The 15,421-nt window shown below is 33.4% G+C and overlaps 1 protein-coding gene across 1 annotated transcript; it reads right to left on the bottom strand.

The window, feature by feature from the left end:
* Positions 1–728: 728 nt before the first annotated feature.
* Positions 729–4,338, bottom strand: LOC147409812 (uncharacterized). The gene is made up of 2 exons (XM_086431876.1): positions 4,006–4,338; positions 729–1,227 (listed from the first exon to the last, which is right to left on the bottom strand). Exons 1-2 carry the CDS (start codon positions 4,229–4,231, stop codon positions 908–910), a joined length of 546 nt encoding a protein of 181 aa, XP_086288002.1. The 5' UTR covers positions 4,232–4,338; the 3' UTR covers positions 729–907.
* Positions 4,339–15,421: the final 11,083 nt, after the last annotated feature.

Raw genomic sequence — 15,421 nt, 5'->3', positions numbered from 1 at the left:
TCGATGGGATCAACTCATCAACTCAACTTGACAAATATTTTCGTTGAGAACAACAAATAAATATTTCATTTATTTTAAATGTTAAAAAATATATTTAAATAATTTATTTTGCTCGTCCTAGTTGATTCTGCAAGTTTTCAATGGCATGTCCCCTTAACCTCAGTCTTCTCCTATACACCAGAGAAAAATGCCTTCTTGTAAAATCCTATATTTTTCCTTCTCAAAAGCAGTAGAGATGCAAATAAATTCCTGATCTACAACCATGTAAATAATATCCACGGTGTACCTAATATCATGCTTTTATTGTTTGAAAATATTTTTTTCTTTTTTTTGTTCTTTTTTTTTTTTTTTTAAATAACGTAGGGTCATTTCAAAACCAACAGAAGTTTCCTAGCGTCCAACTTATTAAATCATAATGAGACTACCTAATTTTAAACACACGACCAAAGGGAGCAAACCCCTATCACTAGTCGTAATCTCAAGGCATGTGCATGAGTTGTATATATTACAGATGCATGAAGAATTCCTAAATTAAAACAATGTAACTAATAGTTGTTATGCTGCAGCCATACTTTGGAAATGCTAGGCTGCTTCTCCAGATCGTGCTTCTAGGCAAACTGGCAAAATCTGAAGCCGTTTCTTTATTAAAATCCCTTTTTTTTTCCTGTTAAAACGTTTTATCACATCTGAGGAGAATGATAAGCAAAATCTAGAAACGAATCCAAACGGGTACTTAATATGATACTTCTAATTTTTATTTGGAAAAAAAAATGGCAAAAAAGCTTGTAGTCTCAAGAGATGTACACAACTAATATTTAGTAAAGATACATGAAGAAATCCCTTAATTACAACAATGTAAATAATAGTTGTTATAATGCAGCACAGAAATGTCTTTTTTTTGCTTCCTTCACATTTCCAAATATTTCTCTATAGTTGCAGTCAAGGTAGACTTGGGCACAGCACCAATCACACTCTCTTTCTTCTCTCCATTCTTGAAAAACAAAACAGTGGGAATGCTCCTAATCCCATATTGTGTCGCAATTGTTGGACAGTCATCGGTGTTGAGCTTGTAGCACACAATCTTCCCAGCATATTGTTTCGCCAATTCCTCCATCACAGGTGCGATCATCCTACATGGTCCACACCATGGTGCCCAAAAATCAACAAGAACAAGTGTTTCACTTGCAATCACAAGATTGTTCCAATTTCCATCAGTGACAACAAGAACTGCAAAATTTTCCCCACTAGATCCAATAAATATTCCAGAAAATTTACCATATATTCTACCTCATGAAGCAAATCAATCTTCAAATTGTTTAGAGACTATTTTATTTTATTTGCTTAGAACTCTGAAGAAAAAAGAAATCTGGAAAAATTAATTTCCTCTCATGAATTTTTGTTCTACAATTATCCTTGTGCTTGTTGATAGTTGTTAATATGATGTAATAACGTTACAAACAACAACAACAACAACAATTATAATAATAATAATAATAATAATAATAAGAGTTGTGCTGGAGTAACATTAAAATGTACATCGTGCTTTTCATGGATATATCGATATATCGATGAAAAGCATCTATGGTTCTGACACACATCCCATCCACATCAGAAATGTCCCCCACGATGTACATTTCAATGTTACTTCAGCATCATCCTAATAATAAGAATAGGAAAACCAAAGTTATTCAATACCTGGAGCATTTCAGAGTGTCAACTTTGGTTCATGATAGAAAATAAGAATCCAACAATTATTTATTTCGCTCGATGATTTCTACATCTGGGAAGAAATCAAATTGAAAATTCTACTCCAGGATGAATTAATGTGCAGAAGACCCCACCATGGGATGCATTGGACAACTCAAGGCTTTCATGCCAAGGATGCCTTGATGAAGCATAAAGTTTCTTTGAAAGAAACCTAACAAAGGAGTTAATATACAACTCGAGGATACAGTTAACCCAGGTTTTGTTGTAAATAATTTAATAGAGAATGGAAGAAACTAAATACCAACCAGAACATGATTGTAGGCATCTTTTAGTTCAATTAATTCTTGGGGCCAATACTGAAATGATAGCGGAGGCATGCATCTTCACTTAGATATGGGGAGTATTGTAATCATCTCCCTTACTAGTTTAATAATTTCAGGTGACCATTTTCACAAAATGAGTGAACAGCCTCACCAACCAAATGGCAAAGTTGTGCAGCATATCTCATTGCACTACGTTACTAAAATGAAGTTGCAAAATTGAAACAAAATTAAAGAAGTAGCCCATCTTTCATCAATAATTTCTCCACATGACCTTTGAACTTCACATCTTTGAAACAACATTCTTCAATCTAATGAAGTGGAAAAGATAACCCACAAGGGTGTTCTCTCAACAACTGGCTTCTTTTTGGATGATATATGTTATTGGGGCCATGATCGAAGGATGATCACGAAACAAAGGGAAAAACTGCCAGTTTACTTCGAATATAAGTTTTATATCTTCTATTTGCAGTATAAACCTAATTGATTATAAGCAGATCATTCATGAATCCTAGAGGAGAGAGACATATTTTGGATGTTTAGCATTGTGTTCATCAAGCAAAGCGTGTGCAACTCCTTTAGGACATGCACATCAATCTACAAATTGGGTTACTTTTTCTTGATTACTTTGAAGTAGAACCCTAAGTGCTTAATCTGAGTATTCTACATATATATATATATATTACAATAACACAATTTCAGGACCATTGATCAATTTCCTAGAAGAATGCTCTTCTTTTTTTTTTTTTCGGAAAATGCTGGAATGGCACAGGGTATTTACTGCGATTCTCACAAGTCTGACATTGGATGTGCACATAATCATAGATGTGTTTCCTCATGATACGAGTAAAAACCATCTACGGTTATGTATGCATCTCCATGTCAGAATTGTGAGAATCACAGTAAATCCTGTGTCACCCCAGCACGACTCTTTTTTTTTTCTAACTTCTCACTACCAATTAAGCTAGCATTTACAATAGAAATTAATATTAATTAAGCCCTCCAACAATCAGAGTAATTTGTGATTGAGTCATGCTTGAGTGACCTCTAGATTGGACCTATATCACACATCTTGACATGAAAGTGGATAAGAACCATAGATGCTTTTCCACTCATATCTCAAGGGAAAGTATCTATGGTTCCCATACACTTTCACGTCAGGATGTGCAATGTAAGGTCCAATCTTGTGGCCACTGCAGCATTATTCTTTGTGATTACCTATCAATTCTATATTTTTCAGTCATGCTGGGGTGACCTCATTTCGCACTTTGCTGGTGTGGAGGGGCACACAAAATCATAGATGCTTTCATCGGACTCGTTTCTTGATGAAAAGCATCTATGATTCGTGCACAACTCCACGTCAGCAAAGTGCAAAATGAGGTCAATCTAGAAAATCCAAAATTTTAATGTGGCCAACCAGTGGGTCAAACATTCACTAGATCAGTGAGCCCACGAGATTATGCCACGTGGCATTGGGAAAGAGGTAGGTAGGAAATAACTTCCAGTCTTCCCCTCTCAGCCATTCGGTGGACACTTGAGTTCAATTAGCTTGGACAATTGCATTAAGTGAACATTTGAGATGGGAATTACTCCTTGGGACTCCCAATAAGTTTAATTCCAAAAATATATACTGATCCCAAGAAAACAATTACAATCTGTAGGAAAAATGTGTTGTTCCTCATGTCTCAGTCATTTTCTTTTTGGAGAAAAGCTTCAAACATCGTTAAAAAGTTAGAAACAAACCAACGGCTGAGATGAAAGAATATTCCTTAGTGATTCTCAAGTGACACAGATCCCTAGGAAATCTATGTTTTCATCAAATTTCTCAGTTGTATATTTGATGCGTTATGCTTCAAATTAATGTCATTTAACACAAGAAAAAGACTCACTTCAAAAAGAAACCCAACAAATGCAGTTAAAACCTATATGAAGAACAGATATAGTTAATGGAAGAAAAGTAAAACAAGTAGGGAGGGACCTTCATCGACGGCTTCTCGAGCTTTGCATACAATGTGGAATCGACGACGTTGATGATGGATGGCACGAGATGACAAGTTTGAAGAAAAACATGAAGAAGAGGACTTCATTCCATTAAATATCGGCAAATTGAGCTTTCCCTTGGAGGAAACATGGTGATTAGCCTTTAGAACACATGCTCTAGCTGTAGAAATGGTGCTTATCTGAAAACAAGACTCCAAAGCCATTTTTTCCCCCTTTTTTATTTTCTCTCTTTTAAATTCTCTTGTTTTAATGATTTTGAGGGAGAGGGGAGTGTTGGTTTGCTTTGGATAATAAAAGAGACATTCATGATTGGTAATTTTATCATTTGTTCTTGTTTATTTAGTGGATATTCTTTTGACATTGTAAGGTGTTTGAGAGCCCAAGGTCGTGTGGATGAGATTTATCTTCCACATGGTTCACTTATTCAGAATGGTTGAGTGGGTAGGAAACTCCTTTATCTATTTCATGATTTTAAAACTCGAACGTGACTCGGGTGAGTCAAAACGGCCTAGTGAGTTTTCTACTGTGAGTTTACCACCTTATTGACTCATCCCAATTCCAGATTGATTCATCTTCTCTTTAGGAAAAAAATGATAGCATATTTGAAAATTCACCATAACGGTCTTATTTTGGGTTAAAAAATAGTGAATGATCTTATCCATACACAAATGTATAACTCCCCAAGAATTTCAATTCTACTTTGAGTGCATTTGGAAATGGTAGTTAGTTGGATTTGGAGAGAGGAGTTAATTGGAGTTAGAGTTCATTCTAACTCCTTAAATAAGCTCTAGTGTTTGGTTTCATGTAGGAATTTAGTCGACGAATTGTTCGCATTTGACAGAGATCCGATATGATTCCTCTACTACTTAGAAAATATTGTCATAGATTATAACATTTGACCGAGTCAGTTGGATTTTATATATTTTGATAAAATAATTAATTTTTGATAATTTAAGTATTTATTATCTAAAATAAATATGATTTTGGATGAAACATATTCTAATCTAGGACTTAAAATGAGTTGGGCTCGAGTTGAATTTGAGTATCCATATCTAATTTTTTATTCGGATCTAAATCTGAATCCAACTTAGATCTTATTAATTAAAACCATATTGATTACACTAAATCTGGATTCGGATCTACCTGACCGAATTACTTGATTCGGGTCAAATAATTTTGGATTGTTCAACATCTTTTTTTTGTTATATTGTTTTTTTATTTGCTATATTATTCAATTTTACTATTATAATTTATTTATTTTCTAAGAATGAATGTTATATTAAAGTAGTAGATAAAAGATATTTTAAAAAATAAAAATAATAATTTTCAAAGCAATATATCATTTTGATCTAGGCAGATATAAGGATGGATCCATGTCTAATTTTTTTATTTGGATCTACTTCAAGGAATCCAAACTTACTAAATTCGGATCAATCGAATTTCAGATAAAATTCAATCCATTTTATGCCCTATTCTAATCACTTTATTTTATCAAAAAATTATAATTATTTAAATAGGAATCTAGATTACAATTAATGTAAAGTGAGTTGAATGATTTATATACTAGATGACTCAAGCTAGTCAATTTGATTTTTGGGATTAAAGATTGAGCTGTGCTGGAGTGATCTCAAGATTGGACCTCATATCGCACATCTTGACATGAAAGTGGATAGGAACATAGATGTTTATTCACTTGTATCTCGAGAAAAAGCATAGATGGTTCCCATACATTTTCACGTCAAGGTGTGTAATGCGAGGTCCAATCTTGAGGTCACTTCAACATTATTTTTAAAGATTTTTGCCTGGAGTTGTAAATGAGAGTTTGATCTAAGGTTTTAAAAGTGGATGGTTAATGAACTCCCAAATTTGTATTTTAGGATATATACCACAAAGTGAGCTCAATGACCTTTAGTACGATTCAAAATCTTACTAAGTAAGGTTAGACTTACTCTACAAAAACTCTATTTCCAATTAATAAATATTAGAAAAATGTTGAACTAATGTCTTTGTACACTGTGCTCAACACTCTACTGATGTGGCATTGCATAGAGAATTGTAGATTTTTTTTTCCTTGTATATCAAGGAAAAAATCAATGGTTCTCTATGCACTTTCACATCAACAACGTGTTGAGCACAGTATCCAACAAAGTCAATTTAGAACGATTCTAAATTTTAGGGAAAATTACTTAATCGACCATACCGGAGGGATTTCTTTCTAATTGGTCCCTAAGTTTTAGGGATCCTCTTAATAGTTCATTTAGTAAAACTTTTATTTCTAAGTAGTCCCTAAACCCCACTCCACACATCTTCTACAATTGAAATGTCGAAACTTCCTTAACCATTTTTTTTGTCCAAAATAAATTAAATTTTCGGCATCCCAAAAGAGTTTTAGAGATTCCATTCCGATGAAAAGCATTTGAGAAGAAAGAATAAATGAAGATGTATGTAACAACTAGGGTTTTCTCAATTTCTTTTGCTTCATTTTTGAATAAAAATCGATCAAAGATGGTTCTTTTGGTTTGAAATCATTTACACAAGTCATTATGTCAAATTTTTAGTTGATCTTTCCATGTATTTTAATCGAGAAAATTCGAAAAATAAAAATGGATGGAATTTACCTACGTTGAGCTCACCATTTTTTATTGTCAAGTTCGACATTTAAACAAAAAATTGTCGAACTCAAAGGGAGGTTCTAGTTGCACACATTGAAATGGTTAATTGTACCAACTTACTTGTGATACCCACCTTAAAAATAAAATGTCTTATTGCACACACCTTATTCTTTGTTTGGTCAAGTTTTCATTGCACCCACCCAATAACCTACCAAACCCATTTCTTCTTCTTTTTCTTCTTCCTTTCTTCCTCTCACTTCTATTTTAAAAAGATTTCAATGAGAATTTTAAACTTTGATCTTACTTATTTTCTTACCTTAATGATCAGTGCCTTAAAACCCTATTTTTAATCTACTTTATCAGGGCACTTGTCATGTTAGGGAAATGTTAAACACCCAGCCATTTACCCAACCTTTTGCCCAACCATTTTGTCTTACATGGGTTAGAAGTTTTGAAATTGGCTGATTTTTGGTGAGGATGAGGATAATCTCTATAGTGAGGAGATCATCCTCACCAAAAATCAGCCCATTCCAAAACTTATAACCCCATCACAAATGCTCTAAAAAAAATGGACGGTTCACGATTTTTCAACTTGTAAACATAGGGTTAGAAATTTTGGAATGGGCTGATTTTTGGTGAGGATGATCTCCTCGAGGAGATCATCCTCACCAAAAATCAGCCCATTCCAAAACCTCTAACCCATGTTTTGAAAAATGTTTTGCCAAAATGTTTGTTACTGAACGGGACCCATATATATATACTTACTTAGCCCAAATCAGAAAGTAAAAAAAAAATGGAAAAGCCAAATAATGAACTAGTGGACCTGATTTGAAGCATCCAGGGTCAAAGCTGAACTTCTCCACCAGTCTTCTTCCGGATAAAGATGGCTTGGCCGAACTTTATGCCACGATTTATTTAGAAAACTTTAACCTGCCTAATACATGTGACTCAGGCTTGCCTAACCCTTACATTTACTGTTCTTTTCAAAATAAAATATAAATATAAATTCGAATTTTAAAAATCATTTTTAAACATTTATTTTATACAACATGCTAGGTGTGAATTTTTCTAAATATATTTTTTATATTTTCCAATCAATGAGAGACTAATTTTATCAATCTATCCCTGGCCTTTTGATCAATCAAGCTAATATCAAGATGACACGCGTATATGTAGTGGGAGAACCATTTTTCTACCCCCACGATAATTATCTCTTAAATTTATAATATTAATTGTCGAACTGCTTTATTGCTATTGACTATAGTCTTAAAACTCGGCGAGTTGACCCAGCCCCAAAACATGATGGAACTATATTGTCATTTTAACTCAATAAATTTGGTGAAAATTTTGATGAGTTATGCTGAGGTAAATTTTGGTTTGTCTGATCTCCGCGTTCTTTCTGAGCTTGATGATGGACCCATTCATCCTTGCAATGGCTTCGACGCTCAAGTCAAGTGATGGCTTGAGAAAGAAGTGCATATAATTAATGAATTCTTAAGTTGGAATTGCATACCTTTGATGGCTGGTCCCATGCCTATTGATAGGTTAAATCGTAAAATATTATATCTTGATTTTTTCTCTTGATCTTGGCCTTAATTTTAGTTCGAGCTCTATCCCTTTATTCAGAAGTGGATCCTCTATAACACACGGTTCCTCTGGCACCCTGTAGCACAAATCCAACAATTGAGAGAGAGCTATCTTGAAAAAAAAATTTAACATCTTAGCCTCTTGTGATCATGACTTATATCTGATTTTAAATTAAAAAAATTCAAAAAAAAAATTTTCCTCTAAATCCATGTCTTTAAAAATGAACAACTACTAAACACTCAATAATTTAAATGTGAGATCTAATTACATGGTTGATATGGCACCCTTTCAACCATTGGATTTGTGCTACAGGTAGGGCTAGCAAAGGATCGGTTTAATACTGAATCAGCACCACTCCAATACCAATCCGAAAATTTTCAAACATGTACCCAATCCTCACTAATTAATAAATATGTGAATTAAATCCGATCTATTTCATTTCATCCTTCATCCAAAACCGATCTGATCCGATCCAAACACATGCCTTATTTTCAAACGATTAATGTTCAAAAAAATTAAAAAAAATATAAAATCATATAAAATTTTAAAAATTCTATTTTCCGACTACAAATATAGAGGGAAACCAAGAAGACTAAAATGTTTTATCCATATGTATTTATATGAAATTAAGAATAATGAAAAATAATTAATAAAATATGTTTGGATCAAATTTCTTTTAGAGCGGATTGGGATAGATCTGAATCCGATCCAAAATTATTTCAGATTAAAAATTCCAATATGTATCTAATCCGAAATTTGATTTTTCATATTGATTTGGATCGGATCGGTTCGGACATCTGGTATATTTTGGATCATTGTCAACCCTAGCTATAGTGTGCTATAGGAACCGTGTGATATAGAGGATTTGCTTCCCATTTATTCTTGATATGCTTTATAAGATATCTTTTCTTTTGGTTATGTTCTACAATTCTTGAGGGATCTTAATTTTGAATTTTCATCTTTAAAATCGTCGGGCTTGATCCTTACCAATTTGTAATGGCAAACCTTCATTATCCGGCCCTCCCTACAATGTCACATGCCTTCAAATCATATGGGGTAATTTTGTGTCCACAAGTTACAAACATATTTAATAGTTTTATTAAGAAGAAAAACAAATATTATTCTTTATTGAAAATTTTAAAATGTAAAATTTAAATATTTATAAATGTAATATATTTTTATTTGATTGAGGCAATTCAAGACATGTTGACTTGACTCAATGGACATTCGAGCCAAATCGATTCGAATTTTACTTTTCTCTCTCGTAAAACATAATTTTGTTTTTTAATTTAAAATTTAATTATACCATAGTAAGAAAAATTAGCAATACAAAATTCTTTCAAGACCTTCAGTTATCTACTTAAATACAATACTGTTATTTTATAATAAAAATATAATGTATATAAAAGTAATAAAATTCTTGTACCTATTGAACAACTTTTTAATAAATTTTAGATTAATTCTATCTAAAGATCTATAATTACTCTCGAAATCTTTTGTACCCAATAACAAATGATGAGCAATGTTATTATTTAAGTGGCATATATTTGTGCATGCTTGTAATAAATAATTGCATATGGATTAGCTAAATTAAATAACATTATATATGAGTGAGTTGCTCACGCCTAGCTAAAAACAAAGGAAAATATTAAAATCTCGAACGAGGGCTGTGGCTCTCCTCCATTATATATACGGTTTCTAGATATTCAATTGTATATAATAGTTCCCAGAAATATCTTTCCATCTTGCCTTATCTTTGATATTCTGCGTCAACCTTTCATTTGAAACTAGTGTTTTTAAGACATAATTATATTTAGAGATATTTATATCTCACGATGATTTTCAACGGAGTGGATGACGATTCACATTGAATATCACATTTATTTTTTAATGACACTGATATGTGTTGTGTGAATCATCTCGGTTATCAAATGGGACAATGTATCGTGTCGGAGGATTCACATTGAATATCACACACAAAACATTTTTAATGATATTGAGAGGAAGATATTTGTGACTATGCATGCATGTAGGCTAGTGGACGAGGGGAAGTCATGGAATTTCCCCCAACTTAAATGTATTTGTCGGACAAATTGGCACAAAATGCTCAATAGATTAAGACCATCCAACCGATGTCCCACAGAAGCCACTTGAGAGAATGATAAATGTGCATCCCCCAAAGGTTTGCCTTCTTTTGGAAGGTCAATTTATAGATTGAAAAGTGACCTGAACCAAACACAATGGCCAGATGCCGTTCATCAACTGATGGATGATCGATCCATATGAAGTAATTAACTTGGGCCCACAAACAAGTGGATCATTGATTGGATTGGATTTTATAATATGCATCTATAATATATAGGAGATTAATGATTACCCATTTTCTGGTCCAACACCAACCATAATACCAATCAATAACACTTTGATCTCAATCTTATATAATGTCTTTTTTTTTTTTTTTGTAATTTCATCGGCCAAGATATCATTAGGTTTTAATCAATGAAACCAACTAGCCAAATCAACTCAAAAAATCATCCAAGAAATCATCGACTCAGCCAAGTCTGATCGAGAATCGATCGAGTCGGGTTAGAAACTTGGCCAGTTATTCAACTATATATAATATTTTTAGCAAAATAAAAGAATATACTTTTATTTATTTAATTATAAAAATTAATATTTTTAAATTTAATACTTTTTTAGTTTGCTCAGCCTAGTCAACTCGATGGGCATTCTAATCAAGCATTCAAGTTCAAAACTATGATCTTATCTCAATGTCAATGAAGAGCTTTAGTTCTCAAACTCGAAAGTTGAATCGAATCAATCAAGTATGGTTGATAATGCTGGAAAGTCGACTCAACGAAGTAAAAAAACAAATTATTATGAACTTCATTAAAGATGTAAAATATTTTAAATATAATAATCTTATTTATTTTATGTTTTGTAAAAAATATGTTAAATCTAATCTGTTAGGAAAGCCAGGCTTCTGACTCTACTTAGTGCATTTCCAAGTTGAGTTGGTAGGGCTTTAGAGCTGACTCCACGAGTTGGTCCAAATGAGTTTTAAGTATATATGAATCATCTTGAAATTTAATCGAGTTGGGTCAACTCAACTGAGTTCACAGGTCAGTTAATGTGTTTTAAAATGTAGTTTGTAAAGCACTCCATGAATATTTTATTAATGTCATCAACCATTAATGCAATCTACCCATAAATATGGAGCATAAATAAGTATATCTTTAGCACTCTTTCCTTATCCAATACATTTAATAGAAGAACTAAGTAAAGGACCCCCAATTATAATTTGACAACTTTAGTTGTATAATCGATTAGTTTGTTTCTTTTAAACAAATTTAGAAAGAGTGGTATTAATATACAGTCATAACACAATTAAATATTAACCTTGGAGGAAGGATTTCTTTCTAATTAGTCCATGAGTTTTAGATGGTTGCTTGATAATCCATATAGTAAACTTTTTATTTCTTAATGGTCCCTCAAAGTCATCTCTGATTAGGAGCGGAGCTAGTAAGCAACTGGTGGGGGCAATTGCCCCTATAGAACTTTGAGACACTCTTATATTTTCAACTAATTACATGACCCATTTGTCCCCACACCCTCACCTCTCTCCCCATTTGCCCACTCAAACACCCCCCCCCCCCCTTCCCTTTTCAATTTTTTTGTGGATGACATTGTCTCTTAGTGGGGCCTTCTCATGTATTAATTGGAAATGATTTAAATATCCTTTCTTCAACTTCTAACAAAAAACCTCTGAATTTCTTCCTAAAACCATTATTCATCTTCAACTATACAATTAACCATAGTTTGCCCCCACTATAAGAAAATCCAAGCTCCACCCCTGTCTCTGGTTATAGTGTTTTTGTAATGAGTCGTGCTAGCGTGACGTCAGGCTGGAATCTCATATCGCGCTTCTTGAAAACTCAATGAAAAACATCTATCTATGATTCCTATTCACTTTCACGTTAAAAAGTGCGATATGAAGTTCCAGCCTGAGGTCACTTTAGCATTATTCTTTTGGATTTTGGGGTTTGGGAAGTGCTAGTGAACTCATTCACTTATCAAGTGAAGCTAGGCTAGACCTGATTCATGTTTAAGGCCCGGCACAGACTAGGAGCTAGGCTCGGACAGCCTTACCTGATAACTTATAATAAATATTAATCTAATAAAATGCTATTAGTTAAATTTATATAATATATGAGAATATTTTGGGGGCCATGGTGGGTCGGGCTTGGACATAGGATTTTGAGGCGCAATTAGCACTGGACCGTTTATAAAGATTCACCCATGGACAGTCCAAATAATGTCCACCTCAGCAAGCAGCCACTTGTTCTCATGACTTGATACCATCCACATTACTTACTTCTTAAGATATTATTATCCATCAATCTTAATGGACCGTTCCTAACTTCTTGAGGGGATATTTATTAGACATTGCCATTTATATTGGTTTGTACCAATGATTCCTTATGATTTATGAATTGGATGTAAGCCTAATTTTTCAACGTTAAAGGATATGGGATGTCATGCATACTTGCAATTTAGAATCGAAGAAGATGAAATCAAGAATAGAAAAAATTCTTGTTTGTAAACTATCCCAAAGACTAATGATATTAGTTCTACTCCAAAATATATAGTTCAAATCATCTGATCTTTTATTGACTTCTCTAATTTTTGAAATGAGCGTACGTAAGATTGTCCTATATGCACGGTCGCTAGTTAGAAATAGAATCCGACAAATTGAAACTCAAAATAGAAACATGCGAGCTCATTGACTATCCCAAAATAATTAAATTAAATGTATTATTTCTACTCCAAATTAAACCGATCAAAGAATATTTGTGAGAAATCATGCAATCTTATTTATCAATAAACGAGCACGTGAAGTGTGGGTTAGGCGCACGTCACGGGTTCGATTCCCCTCTTGGATTTTCTCATGATTTAACTGTGGGACCATGGCGGTGGGTTGCTGTGGTAGTTATCCCCGAGATTAGTTGTGGTGCACGCAAGCTGGCCCAGACACTCTATTAGCAAAAAAATAAAATAAATAAACGAGTTGACAAATATGATCGCAAGTTAATTAGAGTCTAAAATGTGGTGTTAATTGACTGTCCCAAAATCGATATAAGATCATATTTATATGATCTTTTTAGAAGATATCAGATAAACAAATCATATGAGATACATGGGCACGAACCTAACCCTAATATCTGATTTCAACCCCCCCCCCCCCCCCCCCCCCCCTAATAATGATCATGAGCAGATACTAATTAAAGCCCTTGTTATTCTGACTTGATCAATGTTACATTTGACTTGAACTTTTCTACAACAAATAATTGACTAGAAACATAGCTTTTATTCAAAGAGAAGATCCAGTCAATTTGGAGGTCAAACTTAAGTCTTGGGAGTAAATGCTCAAACGAATCAGTACTTCCAAGTCTACGGTCCTTTACATTATTTCATTCAATAAATTAATTATATCTATCTCACTACAATTTGATATGTCTTGATTGCGTGTCAGTTACACCACGACTTACATGAGGGTTGAACCAATCACTTAATCGGCTTCATCTACAGTCATTCTATGCGTATGTCCAGGTACATCCTCTTTCATGATAATAACCGAATTAAAATTATTCAATCATAATCTACAACATACATAGAATCCGGGATTTGTATGTATGTATATCCATTGACTCGGGAAAAATGACTCTTAAGAAAAACATCGACCTATAATAAGACATACAATTGTAGGCCTCAGTCACCTTCCCTGGTATTACCTAGTCTCATCCACCCTTCTTGTGCGATCATACTTTTTTGTTTTGTATTTTTTTTTTATTTTTTTATCCTTTTCAATCCTTCAATTTTATTATCTTTTCTTTCCTTGACTTCTTTTTTTTTTTTTAATAATATATCTTTTATTATTTTTTTTTTCATTTTTTATCTCATTAATCTTATAGAATTTTAATAATATCATTTCAATTTTATTATTTTTCCTCTTAACCCAAAAAAACATTGTCCGTGCATATATATATATATATAGGAGCATGTTTGGCACCCTACATTTTGTCCTACAGAAGTTAGAAGTTTTGAAATAGGCTGATATTTTGTGAAGATGATCACAATGGTGAAGAGATCATCCTTACCAAAAATCAGTCCATTCCGAAACTTCTAACACCATAAAAAAAAATGTTTATAAAAAATAGATGGTCCACGATTCTTCAACTTATAAACATGGGACTAAAAGTTTCGAAATGGGCTGATTTTTGGTGAGGATGATCTCCTCACCATAGATATCAACCTCACCAAAAATCAGCTCATTCCAAAACTTCTAACCCATGTAGGATAAAACAATTAGATCAAAACGTAGGGCAAAATAGTAGGGTGTCGAACATTTTCCATATATATAAGAGAGAGAGAGAGAGAGAGAGAGAGAAATATTTAGCATACAACGTTGGGAGAAAAAATTTATCTTATATGACTTAAAAGTTTCGGATTAGGCTGATATTTTGTGAGGACTAACATTATGGTTAGGAGATCATTCTCGCAAAAAAAAACAAGGTCATTCTAAAAGTTTTAACCCATATAAGACACGTTTGTCTCCCTAATGTTTGCTTCCGAACAAGACCTATATATATCATAAAAAAATAATTGCAAGGCCAGTTTGTTATCGTTTATTGGGGGTGTGGACATGGGATTTGTATCATTTTTGAAACATCCCTCCACTTTGGGGTGTTTTGGAGTCGTCACCATTCAAATTAGTAAAAGGGTGTGAATGGTCACCCGATGTCACATTTTTCGAAAAATCATACATTTTGTATGTTTGATGACTCTCGTAGGATAAGGTGTATGGTCAAACGTTTGATTCAAGATAAGGGGGTCAATCCACGTAATGTGGTAATCTCGGATTCGATTTTTTTTAAATAAAAAGAAAATAAAATCGAAAAAGGATTCGATGTATGCCCTCAAGTGTGAGGGGCTTCGATGTTGGTTCAAATCGTTGAGGGCACCCTTATGAAGAAGGGGCCCTTTGGTGATTTAAACCATAGTGGTGTGTGCAAATGTGTAGGAAAGGGGTGAGTAGAAGAGGGGAGTTGAGGGGGGTGTTCCTTTTGTCCAAATCCACCTTGACCTTCTTTGACTTCCTTTGACTTCTTTTTCTTTGCTTGATTTGTTTGAGAG

Source organism: Akebia trifoliata, chromosome 2 (assembly GCF_017979445.1).
Source record: "Akebia trifoliata isolate Shusen 1 chromosome 2, ASM1797944v1, whole genome shotgun sequence".
Classification (NCBI taxonomy): Eukaryota; Viridiplantae; Streptophyta; class Magnoliopsida; order Ranunculales; family Lardizabalaceae; genus Akebia; species Akebia trifoliata.
Note: the sequence above shows the minus strand (reverse complement) of the source record. Positions and strands in the feature narration are given on the sequence as shown.